General features: G+C 38.4%; 4 protein-coding genes across 6 annotated transcripts; all 4 read left to right on the top strand.

Annotated features, from left to right (window-relative positions):
* Positions 1-176: 176 nt before the first annotated feature.
* ano6 (anoctamin 6) lies at positions 177-11,296 on the top strand. 2 transcript variants are annotated; one of them, XM_026326286.2, is made up of 20 exons: positions 177-474; positions 2,379-2,449; positions 2,918-3,046; positions 5,029-5,094; positions 5,170-5,457; positions 5,539-5,652; positions 5,775-5,890; positions 6,113-6,247; positions 6,421-6,526; positions 6,862-6,922; positions 7,029-7,174; positions 7,354-7,431; positions 7,770-7,998; positions 8,081-8,250; positions 8,329-8,426; positions 8,585-8,715; positions 8,857-9,062; positions 9,503-9,696; positions 10,176-10,281; positions 10,383-11,296. In XM_026326286.2, exons 1-20 carry the CDS (start codon positions 381-383, stop codon positions 10,599-10,601), a joined length of 2,757 nt encoding a protein of 918 aa, XP_026182071.1. In that variant the 5' UTR covers positions 177-380; the 3' UTR covers positions 10,602-11,296. The 2 variants fall into 2 exon arrangements, with proteins under 2 accessions (XP_026182071.1, XP_026182072.1); XM_026326287.1 differs by lacking the exons at positions 177-474; positions 2,379-2,449 and adding an exon at positions 2,527-2,771.
* Positions 11,297-11,790: 494 nt separating this feature from the next.
* pwp1 (PWP1 homolog, endonuclein) lies at positions 11,791-17,143 on the top strand. Its single transcript, XM_026326290.1, has 15 exons — positions 11,791-11,985; positions 12,270-12,328; positions 12,757-12,932; positions 13,030-13,115; positions 13,358-13,454; positions 13,567-13,677; positions 13,920-14,056; positions 14,186-14,256; positions 14,442-14,538; positions 14,627-14,688; positions 14,792-14,903; positions 15,629-15,719; positions 16,113-16,234; positions 16,387-16,492; positions 16,582-17,143. Exons 1-15 carry the CDS (start codon positions 11,920-11,922, stop codon positions 16,674-16,676), a joined length of 1,488 nt encoding a protein of 495 aa, XP_026182075.1. The 5' UTR covers positions 11,791-11,919; the 3' UTR covers positions 16,677-17,143.
* Positions 17,144-17,481: 338 nt separating this feature from the next.
* mrpl42 (mitochondrial ribosomal protein L42) lies at positions 17,482-18,939 on the top strand. The gene is made up of 5 exons (XM_026327086.1): positions 17,482-17,622; positions 17,875-17,920; positions 18,251-18,335; positions 18,496-18,659; positions 18,810-18,939. Exons 1-5 carry the CDS (start codon positions 17,544-17,546, stop codon positions 18,853-18,855), a joined length of 420 nt encoding a protein of 139 aa, XP_026182871.1. The 5' UTR covers positions 17,482-17,543; the 3' UTR covers positions 18,856-18,939.
* Positions 18,940-19,845: 906 nt separating this feature from the next.
* Positions 19,846-24,702, top strand: ube2nb (ubiquitin-conjugating enzyme E2Nb). 2 transcript variants are annotated; one of them, XM_026326977.1, is made up of 5 exons: positions 19,846-19,962; positions 21,526-21,772; positions 22,773-22,913; positions 23,782-23,866; positions 24,346-24,702. In XM_026326977.1, exons 1-4 carry the CDS (start codon positions 19,933-19,935, stop codon positions 23,823-23,825), a joined length of 462 nt encoding a protein of 153 aa, XP_026182762.1. In that variant the 5' UTR covers positions 19,846-19,932; the 3' UTR covers positions 23,826-23,866; positions 24,346-24,702. The 2 variants fall into 2 exon arrangements, with proteins under 2 accessions (XP_026182762.1, XP_026182761.1); XM_026326976.1 differs by lacking the exon at positions 24,346-24,702 and having other exon boundaries at positions 23,782-24,202.
* Positions 24,703-27,425: the final 2,723 nt, after the last annotated feature.

The following is a 27,425-nucleotide window of genomic DNA, read 5'->3' on the forward strand; positions in this document are numbered from 1 at the left end:
TTAGTCTTGTTTACATTAGTGATGTTTGTTGTCTTAGCAGTAAAATGCTCAAAATCGAAGCCACTTTGCAGTTTCCCTCCTCCCACATCTTATTCCTGTGAACCGCTAACTTGTGCAACCAAAGGGGCGGAACATGTGTCAAATGTGGCCGCACAGTGAGCGCCCTCCTCCCCCTCCGACCCCACCCGGTTCATTTGCATTCTCTCATGCCCTAACTTGAAGAAAACTTTAATCTCGCTGAGCGAGTTGGGAAATAAAGCGATAATGGCGAGAGGACTGGGCTGCGCTTTAAAACCGCGGTAAAAGAAACAAACAAACAAACACCACCTGCTGTTGTCAAATATTTATTTTTTGGAGATGTGACTGGAGCCCCAGACAATATGAGCGAGAACGACATCCTCGAAATGGACTCCGTGTCCGACACTGAGGAGCCGGCGGCGGGTGTCGAGTCTGGAATGGTAAACGAGGACGTCGGTGAGAGAAACGCTTTTGGGTTACGTGTTGTTCCGGTGGTCATGAGGTCTGGGTTAACTTTAACCCGATGATACAACACAGACATGCGCCACTTTTCTTCTGGTGCTTTTCTGCTGTTTAACCTTCACTTCTGTAACGTGCTGACTGAGCATTTGTACTTAGAAAACGCATAGACCTTAAAATAAACGACCTGTGATTTCTCTGCTGCTGACCTGTGATTTCTCTGGAAACGCAGCATTGCTCACCTGTAACCTGTCATTCTGAAAAATTAGGCCCTTGTGTTAAAACTGTGTCTTAGGAGTAGAAGTTTGGTGCACATGTTTTTAATGGGGCACAAGCATGTGGCACTATAGCTGTAAAATAAAAAAACACAATATCTGTAGATCACAGATATTAAAGTCCCTGTTTGTGTCTCCATCCACCATAATCTGTTGTGACTTTCAGTGTTGCATGCTTTTTATTTTCACTCATCCACAGACAAATGCTCCTCTGGGTTACAAGTAATATGTGCACTGTTTTTAATGGAGCCTGTATTGCCTTGTAATGACTTAATAACGTTCATACTTGGTTAAATAGAAAGTCTGGTCACAGCAGACTGGCTCTTATAATGTTTTATACAGTGGTTAGTTTCATCCTGTGCACCACAGCATGTCATTGTGATGTTTGACATCTGGCTATCTGATGCTGTTGGTGCAGTCAGCCTGATGCCTGCTTTAACTTATATCTGGGTTATAGATCAGCAGATGTTAGGAGCTAAGCTTCCTATATGTTCACCCTTGTTACTGGACCACTCTTGTAAATGACATCTGGAAATCAACCATCACTGATCACATTTCAGCTGAAAAACATACACTAAGCAGCACTTACTAATACTGAAAGCAAGATCTCAGGAGTGATTCTGTTTTGAGGAAGGCCTTACACTCGCCTGCTCCTTATGTCATCAGATGGTTCAGTGTTTGACGCAGAGAAAAATATCTTATCAGATTTATCAGCCTTGTCATGGAGGAAGAAAGTGAAGAACAAATCATAATATAAGGTCCTTACATTACATGTGATTTGTGGATTTGGCTCTACTAGATATAAACAGGTAACCTGCTGCTAATATACATTTTGTGCTATTTTTCACCATACTAAAAAGCCAGAGTGCTGGACTCCAGGAAGTCACTGCATTGTTTCAAAATAAGACTAACCTAAGGCACAAGGATTAACAATGCTTTTCTTACTGGTTTATTGGCTTTCTTGTACAAGCTTTGTCAGAGAGAGGACCATTTTTCTGTAGGCGTGGTAAAAGGAAACTCTTGCTTGATGACTAGCGATTCCACAGTTAAGTTCCCCAGGGTGCTATGGACAATGTTTTGAAAACAACATCTGTCTTTAGTTAGTTCCATTTGGAAATATTAGAGGATTTTCCACATTGGATGACGGGTCATCTGCTTTGTAAGGGAAAAAATGGTCTTATAACATAATAGGGAGACATATAACAGAGCATATCATAGTTTACACTGCAGTAGATACAGTGACCTATTTATGTTTCCAGAGAGAAACATAACTTTGTGGTTAGTGGGTAGTTGTGACAACAGCAGTACAAACAGACTTGTGACAAGATGGCCACTGGTTTAAACTTTCCAGCTTTTACTGGAAGTACAAAGTAGAATATCATTAATTTTGCAGGTATTTGGTCCCAAAACAAAATCTTCAACAAATTAAAACTTCACCTTATATTCAGTTAATCATGTATTTTTAATAGGGATATTTAATATACTCTTAAAAACTCCTATATCTTCTCTGTATTTTTTTTACACACCTGAACATATAGTGCATGATAATAAGCAGTATCTGTGTTAATATTGATTGATTATTATCATGTCTATATTCTATCTGATATGTCTGTTTTTTTCCCACAGTTTACCCTGAGGAGTTTTTACCAACATATTACAGTATTAAAGAAGGAACAACTTTAGCCAAAACACAGCTGGTGAGTCTGAGCAACGTGTTGCAGTCAACTAGCATCTTATTAATGCATTTGCAAGATATGTACTGCGTTTTGTGAAGCTTGATAAACTGATTTATTATTGTAAATAAGCTGTTGTATGTTGGAAGGGTCTCGGCTACATGCAGGACTAAAACTCAGCCTGAAGCATATGTAGTTACATATGTATACAGGAGCTTTATTTATGCTCGGATGTCATACATTTGATTGTGTGCAAAGTGAGACGATGGGCGGGTGTCATAATGTTTGTTGGTTCTTCCCACTTCTCCTGCATGTTCCACATCACAGGTTTAATAGGTTGGCCAAGGTCAGTATTTACAGTATCTCCGCTCAGACAGCCTGCACACTGGCCTTTCCCTCCTCTCTCTGGTCGACATGTACAACATTATGGAGAGCGAGGTGTACGAGTTCTCTGCTGCAGACCTACCTGATAAAATTTGCTTTTGCCCTCAGGCAGAGTTTAATGGCAAACCAGACTCCTTATTCTTCAACGATGGTGTGAGGCGGATTGATTTCATCCTGGTCTATGAAGATGAGGACAAAAAGGAGTTTGAAAAGAGGCACACGTTCCAGAGGCACAAGGTAAATCTCATTTTTAAAAACTTTTTTAGCTGGTTATGAAGCTGGTACAGTTTCATACTAAAAAGATTTTAAGTATTTTAAGACAAATCGATGCTGAGTTGTAAAAAGTTAATATGAATTGGACATACAACACTTTTCAGGATCAAGATACTTAATACTACTTCTAAGAGGAAATATGACAAAATATAATTTTTTTATCTTTAATTACACATGCAAACTGTATCGACTCTTGCCTATTTGTAAAGGGAGTTTTTATTTACACCAGGATCACCCGGTCTGTGATGTTAAATTAATTACTCGTGACAGTGGATATTGCAGTGTGCCAAGGCTTACATATTGCTATCCCTTTTCATTATACAGGAACTGAAACAGCTGAACATGTATTGTTTTTTTTTTTTTTAGTACCTCTTTCTATAGTACCAGCTAAAGTGAAGATTCACAAATGAACAGCGTTACTCCTTCACTTACCAAGACAGTTTAAATCAGATCGGTCTGCTGATAAGTCTCTGTATCTAAGTTTAAAACTCTTCTCTAACTTACTTTTTATATATAACAAATCTAAATTTCAAGGATATATTCAGGAATTTAAGTGCACAAAACAAAAGACATGCACCGGCACACCAAGGTGTGTTGTGTGTTGCTAAACATGTCTTTCACAATAGGTTTGCAATGAGGGATGTGTAATATAATACTTGGAAACACTGTAGGTTCACAGAACTTAAAGACTGCTACCTGCAGTGTCGCAACTCTAAACATCAAGTGGTTTTTAAAATGCAATAGCAAAAGGTTCTTCCTTTAATAGGTGCAAAACAAAGCTTAACCACTCATTAGTGTAGCTGGTTTTCTGCTGCAGCAGTAAACTGAGGAAGTGGGTTCTGGCACAACATGTGCCCTTGGTCCTCAGAACGACAGCTGTAAAAGCTGATCGGCCGGTTTTAGCCTCTTATTCATACAGGAATGAAAGTGCCATTACAAGTCAGAGTTCATGGGCTTATTACCTTACCTCAGACCCTCTAAGTCTGCAGCAATTCCTCCTTGTTCATAATCATCTAAAACCAAACAAAACCCAGTGAGGCGTGACACTGCAACAGTAAAGTAAAGGCACACCCTTTTTTTTTTTTTTTTTTTTTTTTGTTCTTCCAAAATATCAGACAGGAGTTGCAAAACTTTTTTTGCACTGTCCTAAAGGTGTGTTTCAGTTCTGATAGCGTTAGCTTCATTGTTAAATTATCTCTGAAATATTTTATTGTGTTTGTGTCCACATTTTCATACACTTCAGTTTGTCCTGTGGGTCATGAAAACAGGTTTGGTTGCTGCAGACAGCGAAGGTGTTTTAATTCTGGTTTGTCAACAGTTCCTAGGAGGTGAATATTGAAATTGGGACTGACATAATGAGGTTCATTAAAAATATGGAAAGTTGACACATTAAAGTTTGTATTTTCTGAAATAATGATGATCTAAGCTTATTTAAAAAGTATAAAATCAGTTGGAACAAGAAGATTCAATCATTTTATTCATTGTATCTAAGCCTTTTGGCTGTGGGGAGTCTGGGTAAAAGTTAAAAAGGTGGCATCTGCTATTTAAATGTAGTATGTCATCAACAAGAACCTCCTCAGACATGCTGGCAGTTTTGTCATTGCAGTTGTATAGTGTAAGAGATGACAATGTTATGGAAGTGTAATGAAACATGAAACTGCAAATAAATGAGCTGTCAAAACAACAGTAATCACATAAAGGGTTTGAAGGTGACATTATTCGAATAAGCCCACTCTAAATGTTTCTGTTCATACTTTGTTCTAGTGTTGTAATATGCTGTGTACATTTAGATGAATAGCTCTGGCAGTCTTTATTATACAGACCTGGGATTCACAGTAATGTAATGAAGTTGAATCCATATTTCTTCATTACATGTTAGAATGAAGGGACAAGCATAAAAACAAGAAGCTCATTGAAACCTTTTTTTTTGTGTGTGTTGTCCGTAGAGACGGCGAGAGTACTTTGAGGCCAGCCTGATGAAGATGGGAATGGAGCTGGAGGCCACAAAATCTGTAGGTGGATTTCACGCCATGTGATGTTTCTCATCCTCTTTTCTACTTCAGCAAAACTCTCATTCTGGTCTGCAGGTTGTAGATGAGAAACTGCTATTTGTGAAAGTCCACATGCCATGGGACGTGCTGTGCACTTATGCTGAAGTCCTGCACATCAAGGTCCCTCTCCAGCCCAATGATCTGACCTCTCACTACTCCCCGTGGCGTATTTTCTCCTGCATTACCAAGCACTTTCAACCCAATGAGGAACTGATCGGCAAGGAGTCCGACTTCTTCACCGCCCCCTTTGAGAAAGAGCGTCAGGGGTACTTTCACATAAAGGACAAGGATCTCTTCTTCACTCCATCCATGAGGAGCAAGATGGCAAGTTGTCTCACGTTGCTGCAGTTAGTTCTTTTTATGAGAACTACCACCTAACCTTTAAAGTTCTTTCTTTTTTCTCAGGCGTTTTACATCCTGACTCGAGCCCCCTATGAAATAAGAGGAAACGTAAAGAAGTTTGGCATCACAAAACTTCTGAATAGTGGAGTGTACAAAGCTGCCTATCCCCTCCATGACGTAAGTGTGGTTAAATGCATACTGTAGCATTTTGGTGACATTAGTTTTATAGTATATACTGTGTAATGAATATACGGTGTAACGTATATGCTAGTATGGTCTATTGTGTTTTGGTCTTTCAGTGCAGGTTCAATGTCAAGTCCAAAGAGCCAGACTGTCCCAATGAGCGATATCTGCTCTATAACGAATGGGCTCATCCAAAAAGCTTCTACAAGATGCAACCTCTTGATCTCATCAGGTGAACACAAGCATCTATTTCACAAAAACTAATATCAAGTACTAGAATTACTCTTTTCATTTGGTCTAGTGTGTTGTTGGTATTAAGGTACGAGTGTCTGATTGTGTTCGAGATTCATTTTATTGGCGAATCAACCAGGTTGTGTTTGTGTCCATCAAAGATAGGACACCAGTGATCACTAGAGCCATAGTAGTTTATAACCTTTTTTTTTTTTCCCAACAGGAAGTATTATGGGGAGAAGATTGGTATTTACTTTGCATGGTTGGGTTTCTACACAACTATGCTTGCTCTGGCTGCTGTTGTGGGACTGGCTTGCTTCATTTATGGATACAAAACTCAAGAAACCAGCACTTGGAGGTATGTCTAGAATGTTTTTTAAGAACTGGTAGATTAAATCATACTACTTATGACCTTACTAGACTGTATTTTATTGTAAATTGTAAATAGTTTATCAAAAATATTACTACCCTTAATCCATACTTTTTTCTTTACAAATTAATTTCATAGACTTTACTGTTTCTGTTCTGCAGCAAAGAGGTGTGTGACCCTGAGATCGGAGGGCAAATAGTGATGTGTCCACAGTGTGACCACTTCTGCCAATACTGGAGGTTAAACAGCACGTGTGAAGCTTCAAAGGTGAGTGACATTTCAACATAAACAACATGAACAGGCCTGTAAAACTCACTGGTGCTTCTCATTATGCACTCAAGGAAATAGGAATTAGAACACAAATAAGTCTAGATGAAGATTAAAGTTTTTGACTGTTTGTGAACTTTGGTTTCTGAGATTGTTTTAATTTTAGAACTACTCAGTCTTCACCGCACCAGTGCACATTACAGCTACAGGATTTACATAAATGTGTAGTTGCTGTTCTCAAGTTGCACAGTCACTGGTTTTCAACTGATTTGCATGTGTGCTGGTTAGGACTGGGACTATTGTGATATCCATTTTTTTTTCTTCATGTTTTTTAGAAACTTTGTATATTTGATAACTATGGAACGCTGGTGTTTGCAGTTTTCATGTCTGTCTGGGGTAAGTTTTCTTTAGGACACACAATATTGTGTATACATGATTGTTTCACTATTTCTCATTGTGGGCTGCTTGTTTTTTCCTGTTCCTGTGTGTTTCCTGCCTTCAGTAACTTTGTTCCTGGAGTTTTGGAAGCGTTACCAGGCGGAGCTGGAGTATGAGTGGGACACTGTGGAGTTTCTGGAGCAGGAAGAGCTGCCCCGGCCAGAGTACGAGGCCAAGTGCATCTATGAGAGGAAAAACCCCATCACAGGGGTAAATCACACAGAAAGGCTCAGTTTTATACATTTTCCAGCTAATAATATGTCCCATAGCCAGAATATGGTTTTGTGATTTGAGAGCTAATCCAACCAAGAAAATATGAACATGGTTTGAAAATATGGATGTGATGTTGTTAAAGCCTGTTTTTTTTAAACTGTTTGCTTGCAATTTAGGTGAAAGAGAAAATACCCTACACAACCTGTGGACGATGCGTTCGGGTGTCAATAGGAATTGGTACAGTCCTTTTCTGGGTAATGTAAATATATTACTATTTATAATGATTTTGTAATGCTTTTATTTAACAATTTTTTTGTGAAGAAATAAAATCTAATACTCATGGGGAAATCAATAATTTGTGAATGTGTAGTGAATTGTATGCTTATAGATAAAACCCTATATTACATGTTCAGAAACACTCAAAGGTCATTCTATTGATTTACCTGATTGAAAGTGAAATGATTGCACTCTATTATCACCAGTGATTGGAAATAGAGCAAATTATTATTCATTATTTGAAAACTCATTCATAAAATAAAGGATTGTCTGCTTTGTCATGCATTCATCTGTGTAACTGTACTTTCTCCTTCAGATTATGTTGATCCTGGCATCTGTTGTGGCCATCACTGTCTACCGCTTGGCTGTCTTCTTTGCCTTCTCAACTAGCCTCAGAACTCAGGGCCTGAAGGAGTTGGAGCCCATAAAGGAGTATGTGACGCCTCAGATGGCCACTTCTGTCACAGCTTCGCTCATCAACTTTATTGCAATTATGATCCTCAATACTGTCTATGAGCGAGTCGCCATCTGGATCACTGATTTTGGTGAGTTCGAAATGTACTTCAAACTTTCTCAGCTTGAATGTGGTTTATTTAAACCCCTTTCTTGTTTGATACACAATAACAGAACTTCCACGGACCAAGACTGACTACGAGAACAGCTTAACCCTGAAGATGTTCCTCTTTCAGTTCGTCAACTACTACTCCTCCTGTTTCTACATTGCCTTTGCAAAAGGGAAAGCAGTCGGCTATCCCGGAAAGCCTGTTTATCTCGTGGGAGCATACCGGAATGAAGAGGTACTATTTGTTCACCGACGCATTACATGTTTAACTTGTTCCTTTTGTTCTTGACGCCTCTGTGCTTTGTATCTGCAGTGTGATCCTGGTGGTTGTATGATTGAGTTGACAACACAGCTGTCTATCATCATGAGTGGAAAAGCCATATGGAACAACATCCAGGAGGTCTTGTTACCGTAAGCAGTCTTTTTTTTTTGTCAAAACACAGTGTTATCATAGATGCACCATGTCTACATGCCAGTAAGCATAAGTAAACCTGCTGGGCTAACAGTTAATTATACGTCACCTCTCCACTATCATACTGAGTGACTCTTCCATGATCTTCTACACCAAGGTGGGTGAAAAATTTGATTTCACGCCATTGCACCCGTGTGACCTCAGAGAACACGATTCCTCGCTGGGAGCAGGACTACCGACTCCAGCCTGTTTCAAAACTAGGGCTGTTCTATGAATATCTTGAGATGGGTAAGAGGAAAAAACATTTTCGTCAGTCCCTTTGTTTCCCATTTTTACAGTTGCACATGCAGTCCTCAAGTTCAAACTTGAATTATTACAAATACCCGGTGCGCCATAGTCCTCTTTATACACATATCTTGTCTTTCTCAGTCATCCAGTTTGGCTTTGTGACCTTGTTTGTGGCGTCCTTCCCTCTGGCCCCGGTCCTGGCTCTGGTCAACAACCTGTTTGAGATTCGGGTTGATGCTTGGAAAATGGTCACTCAGTTCCGCCGCATTGTGCCAGAGAAGGCCCAGGATATCGGGGCCTGGCAGCCCATTCTTCAGGGCGTCGCCATTTTAGCTGTTGCAACAAATGTAAGTAATTGTTTCCACTGAGCTGTTTGTTTGTTAGGTATAGTTGTATAGTGTGATGTAATTTAATACAAAAGATTTCAGTAATTCTTACTTTTGTGAAGTAAAATGTTCATGTTTTGGTTTCTTTGCTAGTTTGTTGATTCCATTCTACACCTCTCTGTAGGAAAACTAAAAAATATGATAAACTTTACAACAGTAGGATCTAGATCACAGCGTATCACTGTCTGTTAGAGACTATGGGTGTACCTATTTAAGCAATGACTCACTTCAGATGCATATACTCACAGTATCATTATTTAACAGACACATTAACAGCAAAATTTGCTGTGACATAGTTAGTGCTAGAGGCACATCCTATAAAACCATAAATATTGATTGACATTAATGTAAACAGAAACACTTGTTCACTACATTTACTTGGTCTCCTTGTGTTTCAACAGGCCATGATTACTGCTTTTACGTCAGACATGATTCCACGGCTGGTCTACTACTGGTCTTTCTCTGTGTACCCATATGGAAGTAACACTGATCACACTATGAAGGGCTACATCAACAGCTCGCTGTCTGTATTCAGCACCAGTGATTTCTCCAATGCAAGCAGTCCCATTGATTCATTCAACATCAGCACTTGCAGGTACAAAGATTGGCCTGTTGATATGTGCTGTATTTTAATTTACCCTAATCATTTTTTTTAAATGTCATGGTTTTTAAGAATAATTGTATAATTAAAACAAATGTCAATACTTTTACACTGAATTTTGCTCATAAAAGTCCTTCTTAGTCAAAATATTGATTTTTCTTCAGTATAAAAATACACATACATGATTCCGCTTACTGTGGGATGTGGTTTATAATATTAATCCTATTAGTTAGTATATACAATTTAACAAATTAGTTTCAAGGTACTGCTTTTGAGTAAAGCCAGATATCTAGTTTGCACATGATCTCTGAAGTTTATGTAAATTTTAAAAATGGTCAGAAATGGAAATCATGAAGGTGTGATGGGAATTTATGAACAAAAGACACACAATAAAATAAGGCTAGTTGAAAACAGTAACAGGAAATGTCATCTTTGTGTTATGAAGAAAAATATCAAAAACTTTTCCTTTTTAGGTATCGTGATTTTCGGTATCCTCCAGGGCATCCCAGGCAGTATGAGCACAATGTCTATTACTGGCATGTGATTGCTGCCAAACTGGCTTTCATAATTGTTGTAGAGGTGGGTAGAAACATAACAGAAAATATCCCTGACACTGAAAATGTTCTGTTAAAACATTAATTACTAAAAGTATTAATATGTGCTTTGTTTTCTCCTCACAGCATATTGTTTACTTTACCAAGTTCATCCTGTCCTACATGATCCCTGATGTCCCGTATGCTGTCAAAGAACAGATCAAACGAGAGAAGTACTTGACCCAGGTTATCCTCCACGAGACCAATCTCAAGCTGGTGACCAAGCGTTTAAAACCAAGTGATGATGACACTGCAGATCACACAGAGATGACTGAGTCAAACGAAGAGACGGATCTTGATTTCTGACATGACCGTAGCACCTTTTGTTTTTAAACGAACACTTTGTGAACCAGTAAAAGATTATGACATGAAATGATTTACGGAGATTTAATATGAAAAATATGTAGCGACCGGTTAGACACAGAAAGGAGAAACCACTATCCTCACACTCTGAACTCTCTTTAGTGTGTTTGGGTTTGGCTCATGTCAGGCACATATCACAAAGCACGTATCATGAAAAAAGGTTTAATGGACACAAATGCCGTTTAAGGTCTTTGTCTTGTTTTTAATGTAGTTGTCTGACAATTACCAGAGAAACAAATAAATATCAGATGGATCATAAATAAAGCTAAACTAAATACACAAGATCATTCAATAATCACATCTAATACGGTTCAGTTAAATAATAAAGTATATTAATCACAATTGTGTGAAGTGGTTTAGCTGATGATGTGAGTATCATCTATCTATCTGTGTACAGTCATCTACTGTTTTGCCTTGTTCTGTTTTGTGCCATGACATTTTTACTCCGTATTATATCCTGTGATATAAGCAATGCAAGTAATCATTACCTGACACTCAGTACCTCCTCTGTATTATTGCCTTGCCTTGTGCTGTTTGTAAATTACATATGTGACATATAGGTCAGCAGTATTTGACCATGCATACCTGTGTTGTTCTTCTTGTTTAATACAGTGTCATTAAATTGTTTTATAAAAATGTTTCCTGTGTGTTTCTAATTTTCTTCTCCTTTCAGCTGCTCCCTTCAGGGGTCGTCACAGTGAATCATCTGCCTCCATTTAACCCTATCCTCTGTATCCTCCTCACCCACACCAACTATCCTCATGTCCTCCTTCACTACATCCAAGAACCTCCTCTTTGGTCTTCCTCTAGGCCTCCTTCCTGGCAGATCTAACCTCAGCATCCTTTTACCAATGTATTCACTGTCCCTCCTCTGAACATGTCCAAACCATCTCAATCTGGCTTCCCTGGCTTTTTCTTCAAAACATCTAATTTTCCGTTGTGTTTATTTACTTTGAACAGGCTATAAAATTAATAACTGTGTGAACTGGATAGTCAAAAAGCTAAATTTCATTTTTCACATTTTCTTAAGAAAAGGAAAAACTTTGTCCCTTTGACAAGGCAGAGCCGAAGCTGTCTACTACATTTTTGATCAGGCGGATGTTTTAACGCTCTCTTGACGTCATCTAGGCGCGACCCAAGCCCCAGTCTAACTCACATGTACGCCCACTGTGTGCATAACGTAACCAGAAGTAAATCGGGTTAGAGAAGAGTTTTTATAGGTTTTACAGGATTTGGTCGATAAAGACGCTGTTTCTTTACAATGAGCTCACAGATCACTTGTGTCGGTTGGGTGAGTCGAGGCGTCGCCAAGGAAAACCCGGACAAAGTAAGCTAGCTAACGTTAGCCGACCGGTGGCTAATCTGTCAACATGGTGTTTAACTATTTCAAATTAGCACATTTTAAGTCTTCTGGCTGTCACTTAGACTCCTGGGTGACTTTACAGATGATGTCTCATCTCACACTGTAACGTCTGAACGTTATATGATTTAGTTTGTGCAGCATTAGCTGCTGTAGCTACAGTACATATCAGACTGGACACAGGAACAGCAAACATAAATAAATTATGTTTGAGAAACTTATGGTCATTTTTTTAAACATCTCCACTTCAGGTTGAGTTGAGCCAAGAGGAGCTTCAGCGCATCATCACCGAGGCAAAACAAGAACTGGGGTATGTTGTGATGAACACATACACACAAAGTCTGTCTCACTATCTTTGTTCCCTTGACACACTACTGTCCACACAACCATAGACATGTGTACACACACAGAGTTTGTTCCTCTGTTTTTGCTCCTGATATCAGTTTATTCAAAAATTCAGAGAATGAACAAAACTAGAGCTGCAGTGATTAGTTGAATGGACAAATTAATTGGCAACTATTTGAGAATTTTCTTTGTCCCATATGAATATATGGGTTTTAGACTGTCAGATAAAATAAAAAACAAGCCATCTGATCTTTAGCAGGTGTTTTTCACAGACATATACACCAGACAAATGATCAAAAGAATTCAGTTCATCAATACAGCTATTAGTTGCATCAACATATGAAATATCAGCTGAAATTGATATGTGTTTTTTTCTCTACTCTGGTACATCAGAGAACTAGCAGCTGAGGATGATGAAGACGATGATGAGGGTATGGCTCCTGAACAGAATCCTAACTCTGTGACAGATGATGTTGCTGAAGTTTCAAAGGATGAGAATGAAGACAGGAAGGAGGACAATGATGAGCTAGCAGAATATGGTCTGGATAAATATGATGAAGAGGACACAGGTGAGTGGGGTGTTTGTGTACAGTATGTGTATTTTTCTTCTGTGTTTTGATGGGGTTTTTTTTTTTAACTAATTACATTTGCCTGTCTTCAATTTAGCTACTGCTAACCTGGGCGACAGTTTGGCGGGGCTCACAGTGTTCAGCTCTAATGACGAGGATCCTTACATCACTCTCAAAGATACAGTGAGTAGTCAGTGATTTGGGACACACGGCTTTAGTTTCTCTTCACGTTGTCATTAAACTTGTGGATTCAGATTTATCTGCCGTGTTTATCATTGTAGGGAAAAAGGTGTACTAGAGTCATCTGGAAACTTAAGCAAGTTGCACTAAGAGCCAAACCAACTGTTACACCCATGTGTAAATATGATTTATCAGTGTCAGTGTTTTTTTTTTTAATTTATATATATATATATATTTTCCTTTAGGACCAGTATGAACGAGAAGACTTCCAAATCAAGCCTGGTGACAATCTGATCCTGGCAGGCAGGGCAGAGAAAGACTGCTGCAACTTGGAGATCTACAGTAAATATCTTCATCTGTGGCATGATAAGATGATGGCGAATATATAAATGCAGATAATGTGTAAAAATACCTGATTTATCACAAATTCACCAACAGATTTTTTTCTTTACAGTTTATAACTCTGCAGAGGACTCTTTGTATGTTCATCATGATATCCTGCTGCCAGCTTACCCACTGTGTGTGGAGTGGCTAAACTTTGACCCAAATCCTGGAGAAGGACCTGGTAAGAAAGTTGATCCAAGCTTTTCCCCTAAATTAAAGAACATTTTTAAAATAAACCCTGTTCATGTCCAAACCAAGATGTATTGACTCCAGTCAGTTAGAGCCTGATAAAGTGAATTTCTAACAAATGGTTATCTCAGCAGTCTGATTCGTCTTTAACTCTGTATCTGATTTTATCTATTTAATGTACACATGTCACTGTACTTATCTGACCTGGTTCTGCTCTGTGTGTCCTTACTGTAGGAAACTATGCTGCTGTGGGCAACATGACTCCTCAGATAGATGTGTGGGACCTGGATGTGGTGGACTGTTTAGAGCCAGCCTTCTCCCTGGGGAGCAAAAAGGCATCAAAGAAGAAAAAGAAGAAGAAGAACAAGAAGGTACAAGCATCTGTCAGACAGAGTGGGGTCTGGTGACCTTCGTTTAAGTTGAAGCTGTAAATCTTCACTTAGCTATTTAGTAATTTTGTGGGTCAAGTGGTGTTGAATCATCTATCTTGTTGATATCAGGGTACAGGGGCAGAGCCTGTGGAGGGGCACACAGACGCAGTGCTGGATTTATCCTGGAACAAACTGGTCAGGTCTGTATTTTGAAGCCTGAGGACGTGTTTATATATTTTCATTTGGTAATAGAAAAAAATCTGCATATGGTAAAGTTAACATTTTCATTAATTCTTATCTGGCGTACTGAGTTTTTGTCCATATTATACTTATTTACTGTAGAGGTGTAAATGTATTCTTATGCAACTCAAATTTTCTAACTTAGGAATGTGTTGGCCAGTGGATCAGCAGATGACACAGTTATCTTATGGGATCTGTCTCAAGGCAAACCAGCCACAACTCTGCACAGGCACACTGATAAGGTATTCAGTGAGGGGGAAAAAAATGAAAACCAAATGTAATTTTCCATGTAGATTTGCTTCCAGAAAACAAAATATTTTTATCTTTCAGGTTCAAACATTATCATTCCATCCATTTGAAGCACAGACTCTTATCTCAGGATCATATGACAAGTAGGTGTCATTCAGCATTGTTTGTTGTTACAAAGGAATTAAACAGTAGATTGTGGAAGTGTGTTCACAGTGGGTTTAGGACTAACATTTTTCTTTTTCTCAGGACGGCTATCCTGTACGACTGCCGTAGTCCAGACAACAGCTATCGGACCTGGAGGTTTAGCGGTCAAGTGGAGCGTCTGGTCTGGAACCACTTTTCACCCTGTAACTTCCTGGTGGGTCCTCAAATCCTCTTGCTGGATTTTAAAGAAGAATGTTTTTACTGTCAGAATAGATTAGAATAAAAATGAGAGTGTTTTAAATCATATTTAATTGTAAATATATGTGTTGATTGTGAATAATGCAAGATGTAATCAGCACTAATTTCATGACATTTAATTAAGATTCCCCAAGCAGATTCATATAGAGCAATAAATCAAATAACACTTGGACTTTGCATGTTGGCAAATGGAAAATAATTAATAAAAAGGGAGCTGTTTTAAATATAATATTAGGCTTTTGCTTTTAAATTCAAAACAAATTCAAAACAACTTTAAAAAAATAACAGTTTAATTTGACAGAAAAACAAATCAACTGTGCTTAGATCTGCGTTTTAATACTGGTATAATTTGCCAAATACCTTCAAGTCTCTTGTCCTCCTGGTGTCGCTATTTAAAACTCTGGTAAGGATCAAGTGATGCTACATCACCTGAGCTTCAAAAAGGGCAATGATATGTGGAACAGTGGCTTGTGCAAGTACTTTTTTTTTTATCCAGTGTTTGTCAAAGGGAGAATAAAGATCATACCAAAAAGCACAACCACACTGTCAGACTTACTGTTGATCACATATCCTGGTGGTTGTAAATAGCAATTATGAATCAAGCTGTTGCATGTTCTTGTCTAATGTTTTTTTTTTTTTTTTCAGCTCGGTGGTTGACTTGAATATGTGTTTGTGTTTCAGGCCAGCACCGAGGATGGTTTTGTCTATTGTCTGGATGCCCGCTCAGATAAACCTGTTTTCACGCTGAGGGCACACGATGGAGAAGTGTCAGGTTGGTAGATGTGTGTTTGTCTGTCTTTTCATCTATACTTTACAGATTTCATTGCAATACCGTTGTGGTGGGGATATTTTGGCTAGTCCTCACATCTTCAAAGAACTGTTTGAGGGTTAAAGTCCTGGTTTTAAAGTTAGATTTAGCTTTGATGGACTGACATAATGCATTGTGTCAATGAGTGTCCTCAACTATAGTAAGACCAACAGGGACACATGATGATGATCCAAAGAGAACATACAGATGAAGTCTTGAATACGCCTATCTATGTATGTATGTAATATGTTTGTAAAATGACGTTGGACGTCTGTGGGTCATAAATGGTTTTAGATTCACTTCTATATGGACGAATTCATTAATGCCAAAAAAATCAAATCTGTATCTCATCTGCAGGTTTGGAGATTAGCAGCCAAATTAAAGGATGCCTGGTCACCTCCTCCGCTGACAAACACGTTAAGATTTGGGACATTTTGGGTAACAAACCCAACCTGGTGCACTCACGGGATATGAAGATGGTAGGAACTGTGAATTTTTAGCATGTAGATCTCAGATCCATTCACCCATCACTGAAGGGTTGCAGTTCAGTTGGTCATTTCGTTATGTCAAAGTCGTGATGATTGTGGTCATTAAAGGTGTTATAACAATGTGCTCTCTCACCTGTGAACAGGGTGTTCTGTTCTGTGCTTCGTGTTGCCCTGATCTGCCCTTTGTCCATGCCTTTGGGGGACAGAAGGATGGCTTGAGGGTTTGGGATATAAGTGATGTTGCAGCAGGTATAGTTCACAGCAAATGTGACCTTTAGTTATGAAGATTGTTGTGAAATCAATTATGCTCACGTGTTATTGTGATTTTTTTCTTTTAGTTGCCGAGGTCTTCGGCAGTCGAGAGCGCTTGGTGGTAAATACAGGATCACAGGCCTCCAGCAGTGCAGCCACAGCAGAGATGGAGCTCTCTTAAGTGATGCTCGTTGTGCAGCAACAACCTGTAAACATGAATAAACTGAGCTTTGTTGTCATCAGGCAGCTGCGTTTGGGGAAAACACTTGGGCCTAAAAAAAACTGCAAAGACTTTGAAGTTTGTTCATCTTCAAATGACAAATATCAACAGTGGCTATGCCAAAAATTTAAGACAAAAACCTTTATCCTATATTCATATTAGTGAATATTCCAATGAATTTATTTTTGATTCTTAGGTGGAAGCAGTGATTCAAATATTTGTTAATATTTTGCCAATATCCCTCTGTTTGCTTTTCTTTGTACAGATTTACACGCGAAGCATACAAAGAACTCATTTACATGATATATGTTATTATATGATTCAAACAAATTATGAATAGAAACCTGTCTACAAACAGATTTTTCGAAATGACTTGTATTTAGTAAATAAATACACTTCATAAAATGTATAAACCTTGTGATTCTTGAGCTCCTGCACTGTACTGTCCTTGTATCATCCTATTGTTTGCCACACAAAGGGAACATAATAATTCTGTTTGAGATGGAGCAGGTATGGCTCAAATTCATAAACATGATGGGCACTAACAATTTAGTGGCAGCTGCTGCAGGTTCATGTCTGTGTGATTCATAAAGATGATATAACCCCAACTAAATCTGGACAGACTGTTGTGCTGTAATTACTAACATTAAATCTTTCCGTCTATGTTGAAGTATGACTCTCACAGCAAATGTATTTTTAGAAAACGTACTACATCATAATATCCTGCAGCTCTCAATTCTCGTTTCACCAAGAAAGAGGAACTACTGTGAGTGAGTCGCAGCACAACGACGGACTTATTACAGTGATGCACCCAGTGACAATTTGAGCATGGCGTCAGGTCATTTGTGCAAACTACATAGTTTCCTAACGAGGTTTTCTGTCGGTGCCACATTACGGCATGTACAAAGTAGGTTGTGTTGTTATATATTTAACACGTTATATGTATTAGTTTATGAGTTTATGGTCGAAACAGTCGTGGCGCTAACAGCTAACAGGCTAACCTTGATATCAAATACTTAGCATTAAAAACCATTACGTTATTTCTGAGCTTTTATCAGTTTTAATGTTTGTTTCTCGTTTAGTGATAGTAAAAGTCAAACCGATGGGACACGACAACATCCAATAAGTCATGTGTGACCTGTTTGGGTTTCTGTTGCAGCGTGTTTGGTGCCAGTTCGACAGAAGTCCAGTGATAACCCGAACTGGTATGTTAGCTCCACGTTGGACTTTTAAAATTCACCATAAATTAATTTAAGCCACTGAAATTCGTTTATTTAAACCTAGATATGACAACATTGATGAATAAATAGGACGTTTTGGTCCTAAGTCTTTAATTTGTACAGATGGATGGGCTGTTTTTTTTTGTTTGTTTTTTATTTTGGTTAGTTATTAGAAACTCTCATGTTTCTTATATTGGCTGTGCACTGTTCAGTTTTAAATAATCCAGACTGGAGATGATCAGGTGCTTTGTTCAAAGGTTTGAAGTAGTACTTTGTCGTGATCAGGACAGTAACCTTCCGATGTCTTGGTTTTAGTCATGTGGATATTGGTGTGACGTCAGATGGGAAAACCATAGTGTGCTACCATCCTGCTGTCGACACTCCCTATGAGCTCACACAGGTCAGTTTGTGCTCACAGGCCTCAGAGATATCAATGTCAGTTGTCTGGTGATCAATAAAAAACGAAGATTGATTGATAATGATGCAGGGTTGTTGAAGATTTACATATCGTTTTTAAATAGGTTAGAGAAAACCTTGCTCTTAACTGTTCATCTTTGCAGCCTATAGAACGACCTGACCCCCTGACCACCCCGGTTGAGACCCATGACCAGGTTTTAAAGGCCCACCTTAGTAAGGAGGTACTGAAGGACAAGAAGGGGCCCACTATAGAGGAGCTGAGCAAGATGTTTTTCACCACAAAGCATCGGTGGTATCCAATAGGACAGTAAGTACACAAATACTGCTCAACACTGGCAAAGGCTTTTGTCTTTACTCAAAACTTGACAAGGAATAGAAGTGGTTTAACTCTATATTTACACCATAAACTGTAAAAAAGTGTATGTTGTATCTTATTTCCTTCTGTCACTATTCGCAGGTACCACATGAGACGCAAAAACAAGAATCCTCCAAAGGACCGATAGTTGAAGGCCACAATTTCAGATCTACCCAACTATCTTATTTTGTCTTATTGTCACGTTGATGTATAATAAATGATTAAATGTTGACTCGGCTGACGTGAGTCTGTTTTAATCCTGTTATGGTAGAACAATAATATGGCTTTGAAATCACACTTCACTGTAGTATGATTAGTTATAATGATACTCCACTAGATTGTATGAACAATCTCCTCATAAATCTGTTAGTGGAACATCCTAAGGATTTTTCTACCTTTGCATTACTAGGCTTACTGGGCTTTGAGATGTGTTTGAATATCATTTCAGTTCTGATTCACTGAATTAAATGATGTTTTGCTGTTACATATTTAGTGTTTCTACCAGTGAAACTGATTATATTAAATATATTAAATACACTATTAATAATTGATAATGCACTAAATGTAAATACATTTTGCAGAGAAAAGTGCCTCTGCACCCCATGTGGTTGGAAGAAACTACCAATGCAGCTGGTTGAGTGATTAACACTGTTGCCTCACAATAAAAAGTTTTCTGGTTTGAAACCCAGCAAGGACTTCTCTGTATGGGTTTTCTCCAGGTACTCCTGTTTCCTCCCACAGTCCAAAAACACATATGTCAGGTTGATTGGTGACTCTAAATTGTCCATAGGAGTGAGTGTGAGTGTGTAAGGTTGTTTGTCTCTATGTGGCCCTGTGATGGACTGGTGACCTGTCCAGGGTTTACCCCTGCCATTCACCCAAAGAGAGCTGGGATAGGCTCCAGCAGATCCCTGGGACCCTAAATAGGAATAAGGGGGTATAGATGATGGATGGATGTAAGTAAATTGGTTACTTTCATAAATTATCTTGACATTTAATTTTTGCTTATATTGTTGGAGAAGCTCAACAAAATAATAAGTTTTGTTTGTTTGTATTTATGAACATTGTTGATGTTTATATTTTGACATGTTGAACGCCAGCAAATTCCCTTACGTCATCTGAAGCTACCGGAAGAGAGAGTTATCTGGCCCCGCCCCGGCAGCTCAGTCAATCCAAGCTGAAGAGAAGGCGAGTCCACGGCTAAAAATATAATAGCTAACACAAGATGACTGGTTTGCCTCGTAGGATTATAAAGGTACACATTTTACTGAACAGCATATGTACGTGTAATAATGAGTAAATATCAAATAGTGTAAATATTTGTTGGATACGTTCAGCGCGTATCCTGACGTTAGCGCGGCTAGCACAGCTAGCTCGTATCTAGCTAGCTATCGAGCTACTTCCTTCTGCTCAGCCTGTGGTTGCATTTTCGAAAGACTACAATTGTTATCGTATTTCTATTTTAATTTTAACTCAGCCGGGCCGCGAATTTCTAGCGTGTATCGACACATTACGACATTTGGTCCCAGTCGCCATATGAATGGATTGGCTAAATAAGCTAGGCTAGCTGCTGTAGCATCGGTGATCGGTACACATGTCTGACGCCGATGTGAAACGCTGCCCTTGCGGTGTCGAAACGTTTAAATGCTCGCAATGGAGCAAACGTGTTTGTGTTGGTACTTTTGTGTAAACGCAAGTAGGGAAATAATAATTAGGCCTCTTGTCTCCTCCCTCAGCGCAGCTTCACGGGGCCAGGCCCGGCTGTGGGCGCGATCAGCCTTTTCCGCCACATCTAGCAGCTATTTCTCAGGTTGAGCCGGTTTTTACGACCGCTAACACCGCGCTGACAAAGTGAAAACACGACCCAGCTTCTATTATACTTGTTTTCTTCTTATTACAAAGAAGTGATTGTATTTTCAACTAGACTGAACCAGTTTTCTTCCCGTTGACTGCAGATGTGTCGTTGCACCTGCTCGATCAAATGCAGAAATATGACAAAATGTTCCACTTCCTCTTTGTGATTTCTGTTCTTGGTTGTTCCTTAGCGTCGCACAATTATTTATTATGCATTAAAACATAAAACCTACCTCAGATAATAAAAATGTACTCAACTGTTCCCATCTCTTAACTAAATGACTGTGTAAAAATTGATTAGGAACTAATTTAGAGCTGTAATAGCAGGTTACGATGAGTGGATTGACGTTGTTTTGATAATTCATTAATCATTTTAGTCATTTTCAAGTCAAAAATTCCAGAAATTTAACAGTTGGAGCATCTTTATGTGAATATATTTAATAGAAATGTCAATAAATTTAGTCTTATGTTATAGTAAATGCAATATCTTTGGATTTCGTTTGATAGTTCAGGCAAAACAAGATATTAAAAAAAAAAAATATGTGGGCATTTTTTTGTAATTTGTGATTTACTTTGCTAAATAAAGAAATAGTCAGTTAATCTATAATGAAAATAAGCATTATATACTGCCCTTAATTGTTTTATGTAAGAAAAACGCAGTTGTGTTGCTATTAATCCAATGAAGTGGCTGTACAGTACACGGGAAGCGCTCCAGCAGCTTCTTTCTCTTTTCTGTCTGTAAACAGCTTGTGGAATGTTGTTTCATCTGTATGTGGGTGAGGTTAAAAGTGTACATGTGACTAAGCAGAGCGAAATTGTACGTTGTCATTCTTTATATACTTAAAGGATGACAGTGGAGGTGTGTGGTCTGATCACACCTCTGCAGTCCACAGTGGTGTTTTTATTTTTTTTAATTCACAAATGTCAACAACAATGTTGTTTTTCTCGTTCTGACCACACTCAGGAGACACAGCGGTTGATGGCCGAGCCCGTTCCAGGGATCACGGCTACACCTGACGACGGGAACGCACGTTACTTCCATGTGGTCATTGCAGGGCCTCAAGACTCTCCTTTTGAAGGAGGCACATTTAAACTTGAACTATTTCTTCCAGAAGAGTATCCCATGGCAGCTCCCAAAGTGCGATTCATGACCAAAATCTACCACCCCAACGTTGACAAACTGGGAAGAATATGTTTAGACATTTTGAAAGGTAAGGAAACATGACTGACACAATGAAATAGGAAACACTGCATATCTCTTTCATCAATGTGAAATCAGATTGAATCTATGTTGCTGGATGTGAATTAAAACTTGTTTAAAACAAACCACCAAAGCTGTTTAGAAGTTACCATACAGTCAGAATGTGGGCTGGTGAAAAACAATGATAGAGTAGTGAAGCAAGGTGTTTATTGTCAGTGGGTTTATTGATAAAATCAATCCTTTCATTTTATACCGAACTGTTTGATTTATTTTAAGTGGTACTGTATAGTTGGAAGGTTGGGCAGTTTTGTAAAACAGATTTTTATAATCTGGAGGTAAAGAACACCCAGAAATTAGCATTTCATAAAAATAACAATTGGAATACAAATTGTAATCTGGAGCCATACACTCATGGCAGTCTTACGTCTGATGGGCAGGCTTACACATCGCCAACACCATAGTGCCAACTGAGCCACCATCACACATACACACCAGCAGTGTGAGGCATAAATTTATAATCACAAACAGAATGTGGTAATTGATATGTATGATATGAGATGGTTGAAAAACAGCTGAGTATGATCCAGAGCGTGCTTGTGTTAAAGCCTGAGGAAGCAGATCTGAGTACAAACAGTAAAGTTTTGTGGTAAACAGACTCAAGGTGACGTTTACTGGGCAAGAGGAAAACACACAACAGCAGACAGGTTACCAAACTTCCTTTGTGTTAAAAAAATACTGCTGGAGACTTTGATTTATATGTTCACTTTTGTCACAAGCTCATTTTTATTGTTTTGATGGATCACATTTACTGACTGGTTCCAGGCAGCTTCAGGAAAAGTGGTTCTCAGAACATTTCCTGATTGGCTTCACATGTGAACAAGGATAGTTGCTGCTCTGTGTGTGTGTGTCACTGACTAACATCTGTATATTGTACCACCCTGGTGTTGTCTTTATTTTGACCTTTAAATTGTCATTTTTGTCTCGTCCTCCATGTTTTTCCAATCTTTCAGATAAGTGGTCTCCAGCCCTGCAGATCCGTACAGTGTTGCTATCTATCCAGGCATTATTAAGCGCTCCCAATCCAGATGATCCCCTGGCAAACGATGTCGCAGAGCAGTGGAAGAAAAATGAAAGCCATGCTATTGAGACAGGTGAGGAGTAGATTTATGTTTGTTGAACTTTATTGCAACAGTTCAGATTTCCAGTTTGAGAAATGCTTTGCCAGATGGCGACAACCATTTCCTCAGTTCCACTACCCACATTTCAGATTATCCAGAGTTCAGGTGTTGCCCTTATGAAAGGCTGTTTTCCTAGTTGGAGGGGGGAAAAAACAACCACCCTGTCAGCGCCTTTGCATAATGATGTTGCACTGATGGAACTGTGTTGATGACCTAATTTGACTGTACATACAAATATGACAATACACATGACAGTGGACAAAACTGTAATTTATTGGAGGAATCCTTTCAGTTAAAAGATGGTTTTGCTCTTCTGACATTTTAAAAACTAATTACAGTCAGTAAAAAATGACACAAATGATTATGAGATGTCAGTGTTTATAGTAATTGTTTAGTAAATAAAGGAAGCTTGATGGGTGGGTAGCAGTTTCTGTTCATGTTTTGCAAGCACTCTGTTGTTTCACTGACACATTTTCTGTCTGCCATCAAATTCCGTCTGATTAGTTTAAGTCGAGACCAACTTAAGAACTTTGTTGAATGATCAGCCAAAATTTTAAATGTAAAGAACTTAAAATGCCAACGGTTTAGTCGACTAATCAAGAATAAAACTAAAAATAATCACACTAGCAGGTATCAAACAGAAATCATTAAACTGACTGGTGATTAATTTTGTCAGTTTTTGCTTTCATATTTGCCAATACTGGGGCGTTTCAGTTATTTTAGGATGCCTGTTCTTGGAGTTTGTATGATCAAGCATGTCTGTACACTCCTCAGTACTTTTATTCTTTAAATTCCCCCTCACACCCTCCACAACCGTGTTATCTTTCTGTGTCTCCCGCAGCCCGAACATGGACCAGGCTCTACGCGGGCAAAACTGATGTATAGAAGAAGAGAGACAAAGGCGTCTGAATGTGATCCACAAAAATGTACTCATATTCTGTCAACATTTGAATTTAACGGACACAAAAAAAAAAAAGAAAAAATGAGATTATAAGTCCAAATCTATTCTAAAGAAATGACAAGATATACTGCTGCAGACCTCTGAGTGACTTATTTTCCTCTCTAAGACGCGTTAAATGTGTGTTAGCCCCTTTTTTTTTTTTTTTTCTCCCTCGTGTTGCTATTTAAATGCATGGACAGAGAATGACACCCTCCCCACCACAGTCTTAAAAATAACATGCAATATGTTGTCCTGAACTTAGGCACATACTGGTACGTTGGAAAAATATACACCCATTAAAGCTGTCCTTCTTTTAACACACTTCATTTGTCAACACATCTGTATGTCTTTTTGTGAGAGATGGCATGTTGTGTTATTTCAGCTGTCTTCGCTCCCCTGTTAGCAGTAAGCAGAACAAAACAAAAAAAACTGAATATAAATGAAGTTTCTCTTTACTTTTTTTAGGGAATATGATGAGCTATGGGTTAATAAGCCCACACATTCAACAAAAAGGTTAGTTGGATTTTCACACCTTGGCATACTGGCACTTCACTACACTGAATATGTAGCTGGTGGTGCAGCTACTGTAGTTAAGCTTCGTATTAAAAGCACTTGGGACACTTAATCTTGAACACAGATGAAACCTAATACAATTTTTCACCGCACTGCCACGGGGATCTCATTGATCTTTACCGAGTTGGAAATAAAAGCGAGTAAATGTACAGGGTTACACACAGGAAAGAAAATCCTCAAACCCAGTTACAATCCCACAGACTAACTCAAGTGAGAGTTGTAAGAGCCTGTAATTATATACATGCTGAACTTAACAAAAACAAAAGAGACCGTAGAGGGAAGAATTTAAATGTTTTAATCCACAGACAACCAAGGAAGGTTCATTTCCTATTTTTACTGTAAAAGGCGTCCAGAAACTGTGTATACATGCTGAATTTGCCTCCAGTGAATCCACAGTGTTTTATATCCACAGCTTAACTTTAAACGCATTTAGTCCATATAGTGTCAATTTGTGGCCCCAGCAGATGTAATTTTTTGCTCCTTTCATTAGATTACATATAAACTTTGGTCTTGAATGGATAGAAAGGATAGGTTGTGTGCATCTCTGGATATGTTTTGCTGATTTTTTTTTTTTTTTTTTTTGTCCCCTCAGTCATGGGGTTTTTTTTTTTTTTTTTTATCTGAGCAGAAATTTTTGGACAGTTTGGGGAGGGTGCATGAATCAACTCCGCACACTTAAAAAAAAGCATTGCCAACACATCTGTAGCAGACTACAAATGCGTTGAAGACTTTTTTTTTTTTTTTTTTTTTTTTAAAGAGTGTAGGAAGCTGAGCAGTTTTTGTTTTAAATACCCACTTTTTCTTTTTAATTCTGTCCATGCTGTATCTTTGTTGCCTGTACTCTTATTTTATTTTCAGTGTTGTTATGTTTAGAAAAAAAACAGGCATGTACCATAACTAAATGTCAGCACAGTTCAAACTAGTTTTCCCCAGGGGTGATTATGAGAGCTGAGGTGTTTTCTTTAAAGGGGACAGATGAGTCTTTTTGGTTTTTTGTGTTTTGTTTTTTTTGGAAAGTTTTCCACCAAGAGTTTCCCAAGTTGGTGTTAACCTGTTTCTGCTGTTTCTATGATACTGACCTGTGATGATTATGCCAGTGAATTTCAGTGATTCCTGGGAGGAAATTGGGGTTGTTATGGTAACAGAACAATAGATACTACAAATAAAGGTCATTCAAGTTAAAAGCCTCTACGATGCTATTACAGATTTTCTGCTGGCTCAAAATTGCATCTTGTTGCAAATTTTAAATAGGGATTTATTTTTGACATGTAGAAATGGCTTCTAAAAATCCTTCAACTGTCCCTTGAAAAGATACTGTGTTGACGATTTCATAGGGATCAGTGTCAGACTTTAACTTCTCGTCACCCAGTAGCTTAGACCTCCATGATCATACTGCTTCTGTACATCTTAGGGAGGACTGTAACGTTATGTTGTAGTAAAGCTATTTTTGTTCAGTATTCTTTTTTGCTTCCTCTTCTTTTCTTTGTCTTTATTGGATTATCGCTGGCTTGGTGTTGCTTCGATTTGTCCTCTCCCGGAAATATTAACTATTCCCCGCCGCTGCATTTACTCAAGTCTGGAAGATGGAGCACAGATTAAAAACTGGGTTAATTTATTGTTTCCCTGAGGGACTTGATAGTAATCTGAAACAGTCACTCACTGGATTTTTCGAAGCATCTAGATCAAGATATTAAGAGATCAAACAAATAAATCAGCTCCATGTGTGTAAAAAAAAAAACTGTCGGTAATTTCAGTACATTTACATACAAGGCTCTTCAAATACTCTGTAAATAAACTGAGTTGAGTAAGTACATAGAGGCTTGTCTGATTTATGTTCTGTGGAGTGTGTTCACTTAAAGGTGGAAGGTTATAACTAAGATTATTTAGGGTTGATGGTGTCATCAGTTTTATCCATCAGATGCTGCCATTTCTGCTGTGACAGCTTTTGAAATAAACCCTCAATCTGAGCAAATACATAAGCAAGTTGCATGGATACTATGAGGCTGGGAAACATCCCTGGAAAAGCCAAACACTGAGAAACTTAGAGTTAAGGACTGCTGGTGTCCAGCTGAGGGAGGCATTGACATTTACATTGATTAAAGGATCTATGGACTGAGCAGGTACGCACATACATGAAGCTGTGTGCAGATGTTCATTCAGGCTCAGTCTTGAGTAGTTTTTCCACATATTTACTCACTTGAAAGTAGAAAAAGAAAGGGAAGTATGTTGTGAAATCTATTTAGTGTTTGGCTTGAATAAAAAACTGCAGACTTAACTGCTGATATAGGGGGATATTTATAAAGCTTTTAATAAAGCTCATTTTTCAGAGCAGAAACTATAAAATGAAATCTATTTATTGTTTAAATGCAACTGAATTCAAATATTTTGTCCAATATGTCTGTCCAATAAGACTATATTCAGATTACTGAAATTCATCCATTTCAGATCTAAAAGTGGAAACAGTCAGATTCAGGGGACAGTGATTGATAATAAATTAAATCAACCAGACCCTGGAGCAACCAGGTTACACTGTGTTGGTCCATGTAAAGAAAGAAAAACTCTCAGTAAAGTTTTTCAAATTGCAAAACCTACATCAAACTGAAAATTAGTTTTCAGCCACACAAATACAGATGAATGGATTTCAAAGTAAAATGTTTTAGTTCACCATTAGATTTTTAGCAGTGGTAAAATTTCACATGACATTTCTTTGCTTCAGTAGGAGAGAAGCTCTGAGCAGCAACTGATTCCCTGGCTGGACTAGTGGAATTCAGTCTGTGCTGTTCCTGTTGTGACATGTTGAAATGTCTGCTGTGAAGGTCTACTATGAGGCCCCCATGCCCCTTTCTCCTGCTGTACCACATTATTTCACAAGATGGTGCTATAATCCCTAAAATTTAGCTGGACCACACAACTACCTGTGGGCTGCTGTAAAGGATGGACCTGTAAAGATAATGTTGTTCTGATACATACAT

This window comes from Mastacembelus armatus, chromosome 23, assembly GCF_900324485.2.
Source record: "Mastacembelus armatus chromosome 23, fMasArm1.2, whole genome shotgun sequence".
In the NCBI taxonomy this organism is placed as follows: Eukaryota; Metazoa; Chordata; class Actinopteri; order Synbranchiformes; family Mastacembelidae; genus Mastacembelus; species Mastacembelus armatus.

Coding starts and splice junctions, on each gene's coding strand:
- ano6 (XM_026326286.2), top strand. CDS start 381: ATGAGCGAGAACGACATCCTCGAAATGGACTCCGTGTCCGACACTGAG. Junction 5,095..5,169: donor AGCTGGAGGCCACAAAATCT/GTAGGTGGATTT, acceptor TCTGGTCTGCAG/GTTGTAGATGAGAAACTGCT. Junction 5,653..5,774: donor CTGCCTATCCCCTCCATGAC/GTAAGTGTGGTT, acceptor TTGGTCTTTCAG/TGCAGGTTCAATGTCAAGTC.
- pwp1 (XM_026326290.1), top strand. CDS start 11,920: ATGAGCTCACAGATCACTTGTGTCGGTTGGGTGAGTCGAGGCGTCGCC. Junction 11,986..12,269: donor CCAAGGAAAACCCGGACAAA/GTAAGCTAGCTA, acceptor TCTCCACTTCAG/GTTGAGTTGAGCCAAGAGGA. Junction 13,455..13,566: donor CTGCAACTTGGAGATCTACA/GTAAATATCTTC, acceptor TTTTCTTTACAG/TTTATAACTCTGCAGAGGAC.
- mrpl42 (XM_026327086.1), top strand. CDS start 17,544: ATGGCGTCAGGTCATTTGTGCAAACTACATAGTTTCCTAACGAGGTTT. Junction 17,623..17,874: donor CACATTACGGCATGTACAAA/GTAGGTTGTGTT, acceptor TTTCTGTTGCAG/CGTGTTTGGTGCCAGTTCGA. Junction 18,660..18,809: donor CGGTGGTATCCAATAGGACA/GTAAGTACACAA, acceptor CACTATTCGCAG/GTACCACATGAGACGCAAAA.
- ube2nb (XM_026326977.1), top strand. CDS start 19,933: ATGACTGGTTTGCCTCGTAGGATTATAAAG. Junction 21,773..22,772: donor ATGTTTAGACATTTTGAAAG/GTAAGGAAACAT, acceptor CCAATCTTTCAG/ATAAGTGGTCTCCAGCCCTG. Junction 22,914..23,781: donor AAGCCATGCTATTGAGACAG/GTGAGGAGTAGA, acceptor TGTCTCCCGCAG/CCCGAACATGGACCAGGCTC.